General features: G+C 37.3%; 2 protein-coding genes across 3 annotated transcripts in view; both read right to left on the reverse strand.

The window, feature by feature from the left end:
• ttk (ttk protein kinase) overlaps nucleotides 1-8745 on the reverse strand; it is a 12876-nt gene extending 4131 nt beyond the window's left edge. The window contains exons 1-23 of one of the 2 annotated variants that reach the window (XM_017481493.3): nucleotides 8588-8745; nucleotides 8027-8116; nucleotides 7695-7917; nucleotides 7460-7566; nucleotides 6930-7073; nucleotides 6375-6483; nucleotides 6173-6254; nucleotides 5992-6092; nucleotides 5780-5873; nucleotides 5538-5628; nucleotides 5143-5365; nucleotides 3978-4084; nucleotides 3749-3892; nucleotides 3376-3527; nucleotides 3061-3209; nucleotides 2877-2973; nucleotides 1592-1684; nucleotides 1335-1492; nucleotides 1026-1177; nucleotides 809-933; nucleotides 651-725; nucleotides 315-491; nucleotides 129-225 (exon numbers count right to left, since the gene is read on the reverse strand). In XM_017481493.3, coding sequence (XP_017336982.1) covers nucleotides 129-225; nucleotides 315-491; nucleotides 651-725; nucleotides 809-933; nucleotides 1026-1177; nucleotides 1335-1492; nucleotides 1592-1684; nucleotides 2877-2973; nucleotides 3061-3209; nucleotides 3376-3527; nucleotides 3749-3892; nucleotides 3978-4084; nucleotides 5143-5365; nucleotides 5538-5628; nucleotides 5780-5873; nucleotides 5992-6092; nucleotides 6173-6254; nucleotides 6375-6483; nucleotides 6930-7073; nucleotides 7460-7566; nucleotides 7695-7917; nucleotides 8027-8114 — 2788 coding nt within the window. In that variant the 5' untranslated portion in view covers nucleotides 8115-8116; nucleotides 8588-8745. Of the gene's footprint in view, nucleotides 1-128; nucleotides 226-314; nucleotides 492-650; nucleotides 726-808; nucleotides 934-1025; nucleotides 1178-1334; nucleotides 1493-1591; nucleotides 1685-2849; nucleotides 2974-3060; nucleotides 3210-3375; nucleotides 3528-3748; nucleotides 3893-3977; nucleotides 4085-5142; nucleotides 5366-5537; nucleotides 5629-5779; nucleotides 5874-5991; nucleotides 6093-6172; nucleotides 6255-6374; nucleotides 6484-6929; nucleotides 7074-7459; nucleotides 7567-7694; nucleotides 7918-8026; nucleotides 8117-8587 lie in introns of both variants that reach the window. The other variant, XM_017481484.3, reaches the window with a different exon arrangement.
• A 1753-nt stretch (nucleotides 8746-10498) lies between these two features.
• dctn3 (dynactin 3 (p22)) lies at nucleotides 10499-15412 on the reverse strand. The gene is made up of 8 exons (XM_017481132.3): nucleotides 15124-15412; nucleotides 14800-14969; nucleotides 13301-13385; nucleotides 13123-13209; nucleotides 12580-12663; nucleotides 11961-12019; nucleotides 11002-11061; nucleotides 10499-10788 (listed from the first exon to the last, which is right to left on the reverse strand). Exons 2-8 carry the CDS (start codon nucleotides 14893-14895, stop codon nucleotides 10702-10704), a joined length of 558 nt encoding a protein of 185 aa, XP_017336621.1. The 5' UTR covers nucleotides 14896-14969; nucleotides 15124-15412; the 3' UTR covers nucleotides 10499-10701.
• Nucleotides 15413-15704: the final 292 nt, after the last annotated feature.

Raw genomic sequence — 15704 nt, forward strand, 5'->3', positions numbered from 1 at the left:
CACACACACACACACACACACACACACGTATGTAGTGCACAGTAGTATACTGTATATACTACTATGTTCCATCTACAACTGGCAGCTTTATGTATATGCACGTGTGTAAAGTGAAGCACAATGGGCACCTGGCTCAGGTGGGTGCTGAGGCTGCAGCTGTAAGTATGGATGATCGAGCAGTTCTGCAATCGAGATCCGTTCTTTGGGATTCCGTACCAGGCATCGCTAAGTAAAAGAAAGATGTTCATTTTCATTTTAAATGATCCTGTCCTTAATGTTTTCAGGTCATGTAATTATTTAGCAAAAACACAGACCTTCAGTACATCTAGAAGATCCTTCTCAGGAATGTCAGGAAAGTCAATCTCATGGGATGGATCAATAATAGCATGGAGCTTAGTGATCTGGTTGGTGATGTTTTGGAAAGGGGTTTTCCCATAGGTCATACAATACAGTATACATCCAAGTGACCAGATGTCTCCTTTTGGACTAATCTGTGAACAGTGGCAACATGAATTAGGCCCTGCAGCTTAAAAGCTAAAACACCATTTTGGAGTTTATATGTCATGTCAACAAAACAAATATTACTGTTCTATATTGCTATTTTTGAGCTTTGCTGGACTAGAGATTAGTTTGGTAATATTTAACCTTACCTTTGACCTTGCTTTTCCACCTTTAGATGATGTGTCTTTAATAGCCTCTGGTGGCATGTAGTTTAGTGTCCCCACCTGAAGCACATCATCAGAATGATCAAACCACCAAACACACAGTACAAATGCAACTCTGTTTAGCAGTCAAAATTCCCACCAACCTGCGAATCCTTCATAACACTCGTCATATCTGGCTGAATGTGGTTTGCAATACCAAAGTCAATGAGCTTCAGTGAGGCATTAACAATAACAAAATTAGCTGGCTTTAGGTCACTGTGGACAATTCCTGGAAAAGAGCGGTTAAAGAAAGGATTTAGGACTGAAAAATGAACACATCTGCAATGGTTTTTCTCGATATTGTAAGATTTGTGTAGTCACCATGCTTGTGGATAGTCTGCACTGCCTCTAGCATGTTCCTCCAGTAGAACATCCTTTCCAGTGAATTGACAGCCTTGCGATTGCGAAGCCATGTGTTGAGGTCCAGGTTACCACACTCCATCAACATATAAATGTAGCTATCTGTGATCTCACTGAAATTAGTTATCAGAGTTATCAGATGAACCAGACACTTGTGTGCTACATAATATATGGTGGGGAAATAGAGTTAAACATTTTAGACGTTCATCTTTCACTTTTCTTTGCCCGGTATATCGCTCTGTTAAATCTGGAAGTCGAGAAAACACTCACTAGTCATACAGTTTGATAATCTGGTCACTGTACTGCTGGAGGTGGTTCAGGTGCTCAATCTCATTCTTATAACTTTCAACTGTCTGGGCATCTGCTTCCTCTAGGTTCACGTATTTTACAGCATACAGTTGTTTCTTCTGATCCAGAACTTGATACACCTAAAGTTGACAACATGGTATATTTTCCACTACCCCATGGCAAAATGTGACAGGCATGCATGAATACAAGTAATCTTTTTCATGCTATTAATACGTTACCTTACTGGAACCACCCCTGCCTATCATCTTCAAAATTAAGAACTGTCTGCCTTTGATGGTAATGGATTCATTAGAGATGGTACTGACAGAACACTGAAAGTAAAGAGATCATTTATTGCAAACAGATACAGCAACAATCCACTATCATTTTATTACAGAACATCTTGGCAAAGCAGATCTCTTTTTATAGTAAACTGTTTAACACATTATCTGCCAACTGAAAATATTGAATATGTCTTTATGCTACAAATATTTTTCCACTATCAGTTATTAAAATACCCTGTTATGGTTTTATACAAAGAGACTTACAGTTAAAAGAGGATATAATTCAAGCAGTTTAGGTTCAAAGACCTTAGCTGAAGAGCCCAGTGGTGGACCTCAGCCAGTACTGGGATTTAAAACAATTTTAATCAGTAGCTCAGCGCTTTAACCACTAAGCCACTAGTGTCCCATTTACCCAAACAGCAACTTTTTGAGCATGTTGTGTGAACAAAACAACAACAACAAAAAAACCCTCTTCAAATCAGATTTATACAATTTTCATAACTGGGCCTAAATCAGATACAGGCCCACGTATGGAGAATAGCAATTCAGGCAGTTATAAAAAAAAAAAAGTTACACTACAGTGCATATGTTAGCTTTTCCCTGCACTCACATATCTCTCAGCACAATGTTAGTACTAGCTACCACAGCAAAGCTTTGCATCTGACATTTTAATCCCTAATCAAGCAGAGCGGTCAGATCCAAGCAATAAAAATCAGAATTTTAAAATTATACTTATAATGTTCACATGGGCAATTGTGATTCAGTTCATATAAAAACAAACTCATGTAAACTAACTTAAAGGATAAAGTCCATGCACAGTTAGCTCTCTTCAATCATTTACTCTACATGAATAATTCTTTGCAGCCTATAAAAAAGGTAAGTATGTTTTCAAATGGCGACACACTGATGAAGGCTTAAATCCAAAACATTTGTGTCGTTATTCATGTTGAAGTAAATGAATACACAGAGCCAAACGTGTTCAGATTATTTTTTTTTTAAAGTTATTTATACATTAACTAGTTTACACGCCTATAGAAGTATTGAAACTAATCAAACCCAACTATTTCTAAAAAATGAAATAAAAAAGTAAAAAAAAAAAGAAAGAAATTATAATAAATAAAAACCACATTTTAATTTAAAATTTGAAAAGGCTCAAATTTCTGGTGTAAAAATTCAAATGCCATATAGGGATATCGGGATTCCTGTTCTGTACCTGTGGTGTCTGCTGGACAAATGATACCTGACTCTGTGGAGTGCAGGGTAACTGAGCATGGCCGACTCTCTGAGATGGAACAGACACAACAGCTGGTCTCTGTTTCACTACAGGCGTAACAAAACTAGAGTGGAAAAAAAAGATTAGTCAGATTAAACCACAAGTGGAGCAAATATCTATTCGAATCCATAAGATCCTGTGGTGTCTTGACCTGTTTGCGTGAGAGTCTTTGTAGTTGGGTGTCTGGCAGCTAAAAGTTGGGTTCATCCTGGATGGAACGGAGACAGCCGAGGCAGAGGGAGTTCTAAGCGACTGAAGAGGACGTGGAGTGGGAACAGGATCTACAGAATGCTTATTTTCCTACAATAATCATAAAAAATCTGTATTAAATATACATTTACAGATGAAAAAAAACAGACCATTTTATGAGAAATGCAGTATTAGCATAAATACATTGAAAATATACTGTACATTATTACAAAAAATACTTGAAATGAAAAGGCCCTAAACCTAGCAATAGTCACACCTCTGGAGAAGCTTGTTTGTTGACACTTGCAGGAATCCTCCATTCAGACAAACTCTCCATAGTGTATGGTTTAGGCTGTGCTTTATTTGTGGAAATTCTCAGTGGATTCTCTTCCTCCTTACTTCCTCCATCACAGAAAGCACCTGCTACATCTGTAACATAAGAAATGGGTAAATCCTCACAGCCTTGCTCCAAAATCAAAAGAAGAGTGGAGGTTATTATAACAGCAAAGGGACCAACTATGGAATGGGATGTTCGAAAAGCACATATGGATGTGATAGGCAGGTGTCCACATACTTTTGGTCATATAAATGTTTATTGATAATCTGATAACAATTTCCCTTGAATAATTTGACATAGTGAAATAACTGACCTGCAACATTCTCTTTATTTTCAGCAGGGAGAAGTTGGGATTTTCCAGACTTTAAATTTTTCATTGCCATCTGGAGAAGTTCGACTGGTTTTGCATTTGATGCCAGGGCTTTCTGCAAAATGGAAGCACTTTTCTTACCATTACCTGCAGGGGGAAAAAAAAAGTTAACTGGAGATGCGCATGGCAGATACATGTATACACATACATATGCAATCTAATATACACCAACCTTGTGAGAGCTCAAACTGAGCATGGGCGATATGAACAAAGGCAAAGGTTTTGCTGTTGGCTCTGGCAATGATGAAATTATCTTCTGCTTCATCTGGATCTTCAATTCTACAGAACAGTATAATAACAATGTATTATTACAACATGAAAGGCAAACTGAGCTTAGTCAATAGTAGTCAATCAATAATAATCATTTAATATAAGGAGCCTATCCCGGGGACACTGGGCATGAGGCAGGACTCATACCAGGCCAGTGCAGGGCAGCATGCAAACAAACTCATTCACACACTCAATCACAACTAGGGGCAATTTAATGTAGACCAAAGTCTGGACCCAAGGCTAGCTAAATTGTAAAAGCCTTTCTTTCTCTGACTAAATCTGCTAATTAATTTACTGAATGATATTTACTCATGGCTACAGACAAAAAGCACAAAGTTAACAGTTGAAATAATCTCTTTTCAAAGAGCGGGAAACAAGAATACGTTTTCCATCAAGAACCATAGCAAAAGCATGTGCTACGTATGTTAAAAGACTGTTGTGGCAATTAAGCAAATTAAAGATCACGAGACATTATAAAACAAATCATGGGCATTAAAAACATTCAGAGGATGAGAGGGCAGAGCAACTGGACACCCCTGGGAGTAAACTATCCATACACACTGGCATTTCTCTGGGAGGTGGGAGAAGTGATACCTAAATTACAGAGCCTGTTATCAGATTTAAGAATTTCAGCTGTCCTGTGGCACCATATGAACAAATATGTCAGAGGACTAGACAATCACTAGTGTCCAGGATATTTAATAGTTGCCAAAAACTAGAATCAACAACCAGGAAAAGGGAAAAACTAATCCTTTCAGACTTCTGAAAAACAAAATTCTTCATTTTGTGGAATCACAAGTTCAAATCCTGATGATGCTACAGCCATCTGTGGCCAGGAGAACCCCCCCCCTAAATATTATTCTAGCTCTATGAGGAACGCCTCATAGTTAAAAATATCCCCAACTTTTTGTCTGTATTACTGCACTTAACCAGCTAGTCCCCACCGGTATTATTACATTACAGTAACAAGCACTTTTTAGCTTTGTCAATTATGTTTCTGGGCAACCAAAACACAGGACTTCGCAATGCATCGTTATTTAACGAGAACTACCACTTTTTTTACTCACCCTTTTAACTCCGCATATCTGACCAGCATCCGGGCATAGCTTTCAAGTTTGCTATACTGTGCCAGGGGAAATCTGGTGAACACTTTAGAGTAGCAACCCAACAGCCTGGACAGAAAAGCAGCATCTGTGTGAGGGTCATTTGTCCTCTCCAGGTCTGTGAGAAACGTGTAGCAGGCCTCAAGAGAGCTTGAACCCATTATGTGGCAAAGAAAGTCAGTGGTGTCTGAAAATCAAAACATCAGAATCTCTCAACAACAGGGAAGAATACCGTGACAATATCATTACATGAATAAATGGAAAATCAGAAATGCAGAAAACCTGAAAAATCAGGGTGGTGTTATTTCCCCCGAATAAGAAAAATGTAATCAAAATAGTTCCAGTGAGTCAATCAGTACCTTTCCTTTCTGGTCTGTGCAGAAGCGCTGTGGTGGAGTCCACATCAGAAGTGTCTTCCCCAGGACGTGGCTCTGGACTAATAACAAGTGGCTATACAAGAATATAGACTATTACACAGCTGTGTAACTTTTACAGGTATTCAGGAAGTTCAAGAGTAATTCAGACACGTACTTTAATTTAACTAAATCACTGATTTCAAGTTCTAGTCCTTAAAAGAAGTGGGAATATTTAATTGGCATACCTTCAGATTTAACAGGTTGTAGTTATAAGAGTCTCCATCTCCAGAACTCTTCTTTGAAGAGGAAAGTGTGAATACACTTGAACGATAGGTTGGCCTACAGATTTAAAATAAATAAATAAATATAAATATATATATATTTTTTATTTTTTTTCATCTTTTGACAGAGAACACTAGAGATACCACCAGCATAACAGACATGGAAAGATTCTCACCTAGACAAACTACTGCTATAGCTGGGAGCCTCACATTTGTAAACACTATCAATGTTTTCATTTTCAGGAATAGACAGGGGTACCATGGGAATCCTGCCAGGCTACAAAAAAAGAAAGCAGTTAGCTCCTTCATCTGTGAATCAAGATGAATTTTAAGAGCAAATAGCATTTCCAACCTTACCATGGCAACTGTTCTTTTGCGTTGTGAGCTGGACCTCCAGATTGGGATGTGGTCATCCGGTGGGCTGTTCTTCTGATCAGATCTATGATTTCAAAAGATTTACACAGTAGGTTTTAAATGCAATAGTAATATCATGTCATTTATATAACACATTGTGCATTGTGTGCATAGTATGCATTAATAATCTTGATTGGTCTCCTACCCCTGAGAAAAACCACTGGCCAGTTGAAAGTCACTTGACCCATTAGACTTCCTGGAGTCACCTTTGGAAAATAAGTTGCTCTTTATGGGTTCCTGTAGATTTTCAGTCACTAAAAATGGACACATTTTTCTCATTACTCAGCAATAATCAGTCCCTCCAGAATTTCACAATTAAAAAAAATAATAAATTGCCACAGATTCAGGCCAAGATACGTCACAGTGACATCATCACAACACGAATTCAACCAAAGCCCTCCTCAATTCACATGTGTAAAACATGACTACAGCTAAAAGGTCTCATTTACCAGCAAACATCATTGTTAAAGCACAAAAACTCTACAAGTTGCATGGTAAACCAAACATTTTTGTTTGGAAAAATCCCATACGGACTGAATAATTTGTGTCAATAAATAAAATAATTTTAAAAACATGCACTTGAACAAATAAAATAGCATAGTAAAACTATTTTCAAAAACCAACTTTGGTGTTTTCGTGTTAAAAACAGAACAATACATGACATACACAGAGTAAAAAAAAAAATCTGTTAAAAACTAACCTGCAATATTCTCTTTATCCTCTTGGGAAAGAAGTTGACATTTACCCAGTTTTAGATTCTGTACTGCAGTTTCCAGAAATTCCCATGGCTTAGCACCCATTTCAATAGCTTGCTGAAGAATAGAGGCACTTTTCTTTACGTCACCTGTTGGTTATAAGAAGCGAGATAAGATATGATTCGCACATAAATAGTACATGAACGCGACTGTAAACAAATGAAATTGATTATTAGACTTAAAAATTTTAAAGACATGCAATCACCACTGTCTTTATATAGCAAAAAAAAAATCTAGCTTCCCTCAGATTTATGTTGCACAGACCACAGCGAACATCTTTACTGTTATCATGCGCACATTAAAACGGTTTAAAGACTAATCTCAAAATCTAATATTTATGACTACAAGTAGTGTCATGCTGTTTGCATTAACTATATGAATTCCAACTCTTATTTAGAAACTTTGAGGTATTGCCGGGTTGGACAGTTTTAAGCTCTGCATCAAAAATCAGTGCCAGTATTCTTCATCTCCTTACCTTGTAAAAGCTCAAACTGAGCATACGCTATATGGACAAAGGCAAAATCCTTGCAATGGGATTTTGCTATGTCAAAGCTATCCCGTGCATCATTGACATCTTGGATACTGTTTAACAAACAAACAAACAATAAAAGTAGTAACAGTATATTTAAATGTTAGCGATACATTGTTTATATAAAGTGAAGTTGTGAAACAACAGAATTATATATTTAATAAGTTGGTCAGAGACTTACGCTTTAAGCTCCGCAAATCTGACCAGCATCCTTGCATAGCTTAAATTCTGGCTATGTTTTCCTAGTGGCATGCTTGAGAAAACACGGGTGTAGAAATCAATTAATTTGGAGAAGAGAGTAGGATCTGACTGAGGATTGCCTTTCTTTTCTAGGTTAATCAAAAAGGTACGGCATGAGTCTGGTGAATTGGAACTGATGATCTGGTTAATGTTGTCTGTGTCATCTGGAGGAAAGGAAACAGGTCATTACCAGAGTAGAAAAGGTGTCACCATAATGTTATAAAGAAGCTGGTCTAACTGGCAGACATAAATCTTTATTTATTTTTAAATCACCATCGTTGTAGTATCTCTTGATCTTCTCCAGCTTCTGACACAGCATGGCAATCTGTAACTTCCGGTCAGTGTTCTCCTCCTCATCCATCCCTAAACACACACACACACACACACAAACACACACACACACACACACAAACACACACAAACACACACAAACCTTTCACTACATAGAAATGAAGTCCAGCACTAACACCAATAACTTTACCATTAATAAGCGACACAGGAATATGATAGCGTTCAGCTATAAATAAAAAGGGCGTATCTGCTAGTCAAGCGTAGACTAGAGTATTGTCTCCTATCATTAAGCGAGGGATACAACGGCTGCATAAGGTCAACGAAACAACCAATTTGAACAAAACCAGAAGATGCAACAAAGCTGCAGTCAAAAAGCCAATAACAAATAACAAGCAATCTAAACGGCACAGTGACACGACCGGTCTAGCTAGCATGGAAGCTAAGCTAGCTAGCATGCAGTAACGTTAGAAACGAGCATTACCGAACATAGTAAAGGTCGCAATAATAGTCTTAAACACTTAAACGCTACGATCTATAGCTTACCGCCGCTTGTACTGGAGAGCTTCAGAAAACCTGTATTTATGCCGTATATACAATATCAAGTATTTTCCTGTAATCCGTGAACGAGACACCAGGAAAAACTGTTTCGTCCAACATTCAAAATCGCCCCTTCACCTCGCTGCGCGCTCTGATTTGTCAGTTTGTATTGAGAAACTCCGCCTCCTAGCGGCTCTGTTCCGAGAGACGCCATCTTGTGGCCTGTTTAAAATGGGTCCAAGACTGAAAGGCACCTTGTTGTAAAAACACAGCATTGTGTGAACACTACTGAAATGTGAATCACAGACGAATGCGGCATTGTTGAAAATTGCACACATTACTCCTTCTGGGTATTATAAGTTTTGCGTGGGTCACAGCGCAGAGCCACACCCTGATTTACGCCGCCATTGTGGACTAATTTTCATGGTTTTTGTAGGTGATTCAGGAAACTAAACGATTATGGGAAATATGACATGAGGCTACATGCGTATAGTATATAATTATCCGACTCTACACTCTCAGACATGGTGTGATTTGGGGGGGTATATATTTGGAAATTTGTGACACGTGTTTTCATTGGTTTAGGCCTTTACTTTCAACCTCAACGACACTCACAGTTGGATGCAGCCTGTGAGCTTTGTCCTTATTTGTAGTACAAAGCACTCTTTAACAAATCCATATAACTGTAGTCTAAGTTGCATTTGTTGAGCCTAAAAGACAAATTATAATTTGTAATTCAGCATTATTAACTATAAATATAGGTCTTATTCTTAACTACATTATTAACTACAAATATATGCCTGTGCAGGAGATATTTTATGTGATATGCACTGCTTTATTGTGGACACTGTAAGGTACAGAAACACACCCATTAGACCACATTGGATTTTTTTTAATTTTTTTTTTGTGAGTACTGTATATTATCCCTACTGGGGGAAAAACATCAATAGAAACCTTAACCGAATTTGTAATGGTTTTAATGGTTTTAATGGAAGCTGTAATAGTCCTCATGGGTTCATGTTCATTCCTCATGTTATGTCTAGTGGATACCATTAAGGACCAATAATGGTAATTGTTTTAATGGTTGCTAATGGTTTGTAATGGTATTTGTAGAGGAAACCATTAGAATTTCTGTGATAGTTTCTATTGTTTTTTTCAGCAGAGATGTTAATTTACATTACATTTTGTTTTATTACAAAAAGCATAAACATCTGTCATGGGGAAGTTCAGACAACTGTTTGTGTTTAAAACAGGTAACGGGGGGTTTATTTTTGGTAAAACATCAAGAGCAATATATTTAATTTAAGCCTGACTTCAACATATTACACAGTAACCTATGATTTGATGAACAGTTGCATGCAAACTTTGCCTTTTGAACTTATTTCCATGAGAAAGCACTTTTCAGTCCATGAACATTGCCATTATAGTCCATGTTGCATTGGTTGATCATAAAAAAGGAAAATGATAAGTATTTTTAACCATTAAATATCTGTGTGCAGGAAATATGTGTGTGATATGTTTAATGTAATGAATTATTGTGAACACTGTAAGGTACAGAAACTCCCCCACTGGACCACACTGGATTTTTTTTTTAAGCAAGTACCTCACAGGAGACTCAGCTCAGTACAATGTCAGCATACTAAGGTTGAACAAGGAATTTATCCAACTTACGGCAAACACTACACAGTATATTCATCCATTATAAACAACCCAAATTTTAATTATATGTTCAGTTGCTTCAGAAGCGTATGTAAATAGGAAGAAGTACATTTGGAAGAAGCAGACTGAGCTAGTTGGTATTAGAACTTTTAACACAAGACCTTTCAGCATACCTATGTAGCATTTCATATGAACCATTTAGGGTACTTTATTAATACACACAAGTAGTATATAATAAATATGAAACTACACAACACATAAGGGTATACTAATTATACTTTATTACTAAAGCTAATAATGTAAAGTACATCAATGACTGCATGCTGTGAGTGCAATTCATCTTTGAAAACCATATTAAACAGTTGCAAAGTCATCATAAGCTAATAAGGAACATATGTACAACAAAACAAGAAGAAAAAATGACATTATTAACTTAGTGTCAAAAATTAAGCATTGTTGCACTAATCAGTTAACTGGACTTGTTTGGGTGCTTCCAGTTTCCTCAGGGTTTCATCCCACTGGGTAAACTGTTTAGACAACAGAAACATCTGGGCAAGTGTTAAGGAATTGTATTTATACATTCAAGCTTTATACCACCAACATTCGAATAAACAAGTAGTTTGCAACTGAGGCACTCTGATCACGAGTACTGTAGGAGGACAGCTTGGACCGCGCACAATGAAAGCCCCTTTTCACATTTAGAACATGCGTTATTAACAACCTTAGCATTAACACAGAGATCTTGTTGTAATCAAGGATACCATTTTGTTGTATTCTTCAAACAGCTTTTTCACATCCACAGATAATTCTTCATTTTTGTCCTGTAAAGTAGAATCAAGATTCAAAAACATTCATTTACCAATAAAGGAATATATTAATTTATGCAGTTTATAAAACAGGGAAATGGAGACCGAGAAAATTATGGGACAATAAGGAGGGCTATGAAATAATAAACTCTGCATCCTAAATAGAGTCTAGGTTGTTTATTCAGTTAAAAAATTAAATTGTGTCACTTTAGGAATGGCTATGGACCATGCTGCTGCAATTGCCAAGAACGAAATGCATTTATATAAAAGGTAAACGGGAGTGTCACCTAGTCTCGCAAGTCAATTCTCTAGCTTAAGCTAGAATGTCTGGTGCTTTCACAGGGGGAGACCGTTTGACTGACAGTGCAAATAGCCAACCATGTTTACTCAAAAATAAACGGTTTCTAGGAAAACTCTCTCTCTCTCAAAACAATACCCATGTTTTTATTCCAGTAGCTATATCTTTTTACCCAAAAAGCTCAAAAAAGACATATGGAGCGGCTCCATAGGGGCACAATGGAAAAGCGTTCACTGTTGTTTGAAGAGCACGAGTCCAAATCCCAATGATGCCACAGCCATCTATGGCTGGGAGTGAAGAGATCAAAAGTGACCATGTTCTAGGGAGGAAGGAGTGGTATACTTCTAGTAATCATCACACTAGCCAAAACGGCATCTTTGGCTGTATTTCCTTGGAAAGACGAGACTGGCTCACCCTCCTAATTTGGTAGCTGTGGTATGATAGGGGAAACCTAACTTGTGGGTGGGAACTGACCAACACCAAATTAGGAGAAAATCAGGGGTGAAAAGACATATGGATGTGCACATACATATTAGTGCAGAGAGCCAATCAGATTGCAACATTCAACATCTTGCAGCTTGTGTCCAGAAAAGTGTACCAATGACCTATGTTTTACCTGCTGACTGATGTGAATTTGAGACAGTCGTTGCACTTTGGTAGAAAGCTCAGGAACAGCTGTGTTAGTCAAGCAGCAAAGAGAGAAATTTCAGATTAAACTTGATGTAAAATGTTTACATGTAAAGACATTACATCAGTTATATTTGCTTTTTAGAGATAAATAAGTAATAAATACTTAGTATGGAAAACATCAAATAAATGGCACTGCTTTAGATCTGTGCTTATTTAGTATTTTGTATTTAATGTAATTATTCTATTTAATTTCATTTTAAATATTTAACTGATAAAATTTTTAATAATTTAAAAGCATTACATCAAAGCAAGTACATTGCAAAAATGATCTACAAGAACCACTTTAAAAATGAATTGTGTAATATAAACTTGTATCTCTACAAGGTGCACAGCAAATACAAAATGTATGCAAAGTATAAATAGGATGATTGTGTAATTCTCCTTACACTCTCTCAGTGCATAAAGGCAACCGAGCAGAAAACAAGTCAATTGTGTTCATCTCTTATAATCAACATCCAAGTTCATATAACATGGCATTATATGTTTAATCACTAGTTTTCAGTTCCAGCACCAGGCCCATTTCTATGATGGGTATTAAATCTTACCTTTAATATGCGGACTATCCAGCAGAGGCTGCAGGTTATTCACCTGATCCAGCAAAGCAGCCTGAGAGCGCAGGAAGTCCTCCTCTATAACGGGAGAAAAAGAAGGCATGACTATGCATTAATTAGTAGTTCTTGATAGTTAAACTATATAAAAACCCCAGCTGACATTTAAAAATATGCACATCAATTTAAATATGTGCTGTTGGTCAAGTGGATGGAGGGCAAAATCAATCTTCCATATAACCTTGCAAAAGAACTGCAGACAGTAAAAAGGATTTTAATCAAAGCACCAGTACAGACATAGACAGCGGTGCGAAAGGTAAATACACTTGACAACACTAGCTTCTGGAACTTATTTATCAACTGGAATTATTTATTAATTCATTATATATTAGTGATGATGGTGGTGGTACAAATAGCAGAACCAGACTGAGTTCAGATGAGCACAATCTGCACAACATTCACCAGATTATTTGGGTACTATTGCCACTAAAACAATAGCACATCATCAAGCTTTGATTTGACAAAAAAAAGACTACTGACCTGCTAAGATAAACTCCAGTTTCATTGCATCTGGCACAGCAATGTAGTCTGTGAACTGTGGATCTATATACTTCAGCAGATCTTCAACTGGTATAATAGAAAAAGGTAAACAGACAAATGTAGCGCAGGAGGTTTATGGGATCTTTAACTGTATATCTAAAAATCTGTCTTTGCTCACTTTTCTTGTGAAGAATCTTGACTCGTTCTCTCTTGTTTGCTGTGTTTGCAAGGGCAGAATTGATCCTCACCAAAGATTCAACACACTGAAACAGGGAAAAGACGTGATTACTGCTAATAACCAGAATCACGATCCTTCTTGCACTTACTCTGGACTGCTCAGATGCTTCCCATCTGGAAGATTATGCTATGGAGCATCCAGGCTCTCTCTCACTGTTCATCAGACTCCTAAACATGCCTGATGAGCATTTCATTACATCTCATTCCTCCTACTCCACACACCACACTCAGTCACTTTATGTCACGAAATATACATAATATTTAACCAATCCACATACACAATTCATTGTACATGTTTATACTGCTGCTCAAGACTATTAGTTACTTTATAGTATAAAAAAAGCTTTTATTAAATATTCTAGTGTCTGTATTTATTGACATTTGTGACTGTCACTGTGTTATTTACCCTCTTGTCTCTTTAGCATGATGCTGGGGGAATTATATTTGTGATTAGAGGAAGGACAGTGAATTCTTCTTGACTCTGGCTAAAGCACAAAGCACAGCTACCTGTATTTAAAGTGCACCTATTATGGTTTTGAAACTTGCCTAATTTTGTTTTAAAGGTCTAATACAATAAATTTACATGAATCCAAGGTCAAAATACACATTCATGTGCTCATAATTTACATTGCAGCATTACCTTTCTTCCTCCCTGTGTCACAAACGACTCGTTAAATGATCTGTTCTAAAGGGTTCATTCGAAACTCCTCCTGTCAGAGAGCATACTCTGCTCTGATTGGTCAGATGTGCCAGTCTATTGTGAATGGTCTACCGCTGTCAGCGAGCAGCCAATAAAGACTAGAGGCGAGGCTTTTTGTTACAAACTTATGTAGGTTAATACAGGAAGTAAGTCTGAAATTACTAATGACCCATTTCAGCTGTTCAGAATCGGTTCATACTTTTGGGAGTCAATAACTCCGTTTGTCATGCACTTTGATTTTTTTAAACTTTGCAGACTTTTTACATTCACAAACAGCTCTATAACACACAACACGAAAGGTAATATTTGAAAAACCATAATAGGTGCACTTTAATGTAATGGTCATCTGAGCAACTATTACTGTTATGATTATATGTCGCTCAACACATGACACACTTTAACACTGCTTACACGGTCATTTACAGAAACACAGCTGTGCCACGCCCGTAGAAACAGCAGGGCGGCCCAGTGAGTCAACATAATATATCTAAAACGGTTGTCATATATCAGTGACTAAATCGCATGACAACATATGCTGCAGAAAATACAGCGTTATAAGAAATGCAGCATGTCCATTTCCAACAACTAGCTCTCCTAAACAACCACTAACTGTGCACTGGGACTGGAGATGACAGTCTGAAAGGCTAGCTACAGACATGCAGCTGGCTAATGACTGCTAACCCGAAAACAAATCGTCGCTTAAATATTTACATTTTCCACAATTCCTACGACCACATTACCTTAACTGGTTTATTATTTTGTCCACGCTCGCCGTACACACGCTTTTCCAGCGTTTGAAGCCGAGCATTCAACTCATCAATGTTTCTTCCTTCCATTTTGCCTTCTGTGGTACTCCAAACCGGAAATTACGTTATTATTGTCGCCACTCACTCCGAGTTGCCAGGTTGGCCTGCCATAAACACTTGAATTAGACAATATGCTCTCAAAATACGTTACATTTTTGTTGCATTTTAATATTACACTGTACAATGCCATGTTTTGACATATTTATACTGTAACGCCAAGAGATTTAATGAAAAATCATTGGGTATATGAGAAAGTACCATCTGGAGAAAAACTAGTGCACAGGTTTCCAATCCTGGTCCTGGAGCATCAACTAAACAGCGAAATGAGTGTGTTAGAGCAGGAAAGCTCTCAAATATGCATGACAGGGGTAACTTCAGGATTCCAGGGGTGCTTCTCAATACTCAAATTGATGCTTCATTTTTCCTCGCTCCTCTGTCCTCCAGCCCGTGACCCGGATATCGATTGACTTCAACCATATTGAAGGACACATCGATTCTCTAATTGCACCGCGAGGAGTCCAGAAGAGTCCAGAGGAGCTAGTTCAAGAATACACAAGCGTATCCTATCCGGAAGTGCTTCTTGTCGAAAAACCTGACGCGTGAATAAATTCCCCTCCTCCTTTACATTTGCCACAATCTCAAACGATTTAGTGTGAAATATAATTAAATAATAATATACCTACAGTGAGTATTGTAATTAATTGATCTTTGCATGTTTGTATATGCAAAGCTGCACAAAAGATGCAATAATTGATGTTAATTAATTAATTCATTGTTGAATAACCCAGACATTTCACATACTATCAGTGCATTTTGTTTTATTAAGAATGTTGTTATTA

This window comes from Ictalurus punctatus, chromosome 1, assembly GCF_001660625.3.
Source record: "Ictalurus punctatus breed USDA103 chromosome 1, Coco_2.0, whole genome shotgun sequence".
NCBI lineage: Eukaryota > Metazoa > Chordata > Actinopteri > Siluriformes > Ictaluridae > Ictalurus > Ictalurus punctatus.

What these genes read in the sequence shown, in the direction of transcription:
- dctn3 (XM_017481132.3), bottom strand. Translation starts at nt 14,895, where the DNA reads ATGGAAGGAAGAAACATTGATGAGTTGAATGCTCGGCTTCAAACGCTG. An exon ending in GGATAGTCCGCATATTAAAG is followed by an intron (nt 12,020 to 12,579) that starts GTAAGATTTAAT and finishes TGACTAACACAG; the next exon opens with CTGTTCCTGAGCTTTCTACC. An exon ending in AAATTCACATCAGTCAGCAG is followed by an intron (nt 11,062 to 11,960) that starts GTAAAACATAGG and finishes TCTACTTTACAG; the next exon opens with GACAAAAATGAAGAATTATC.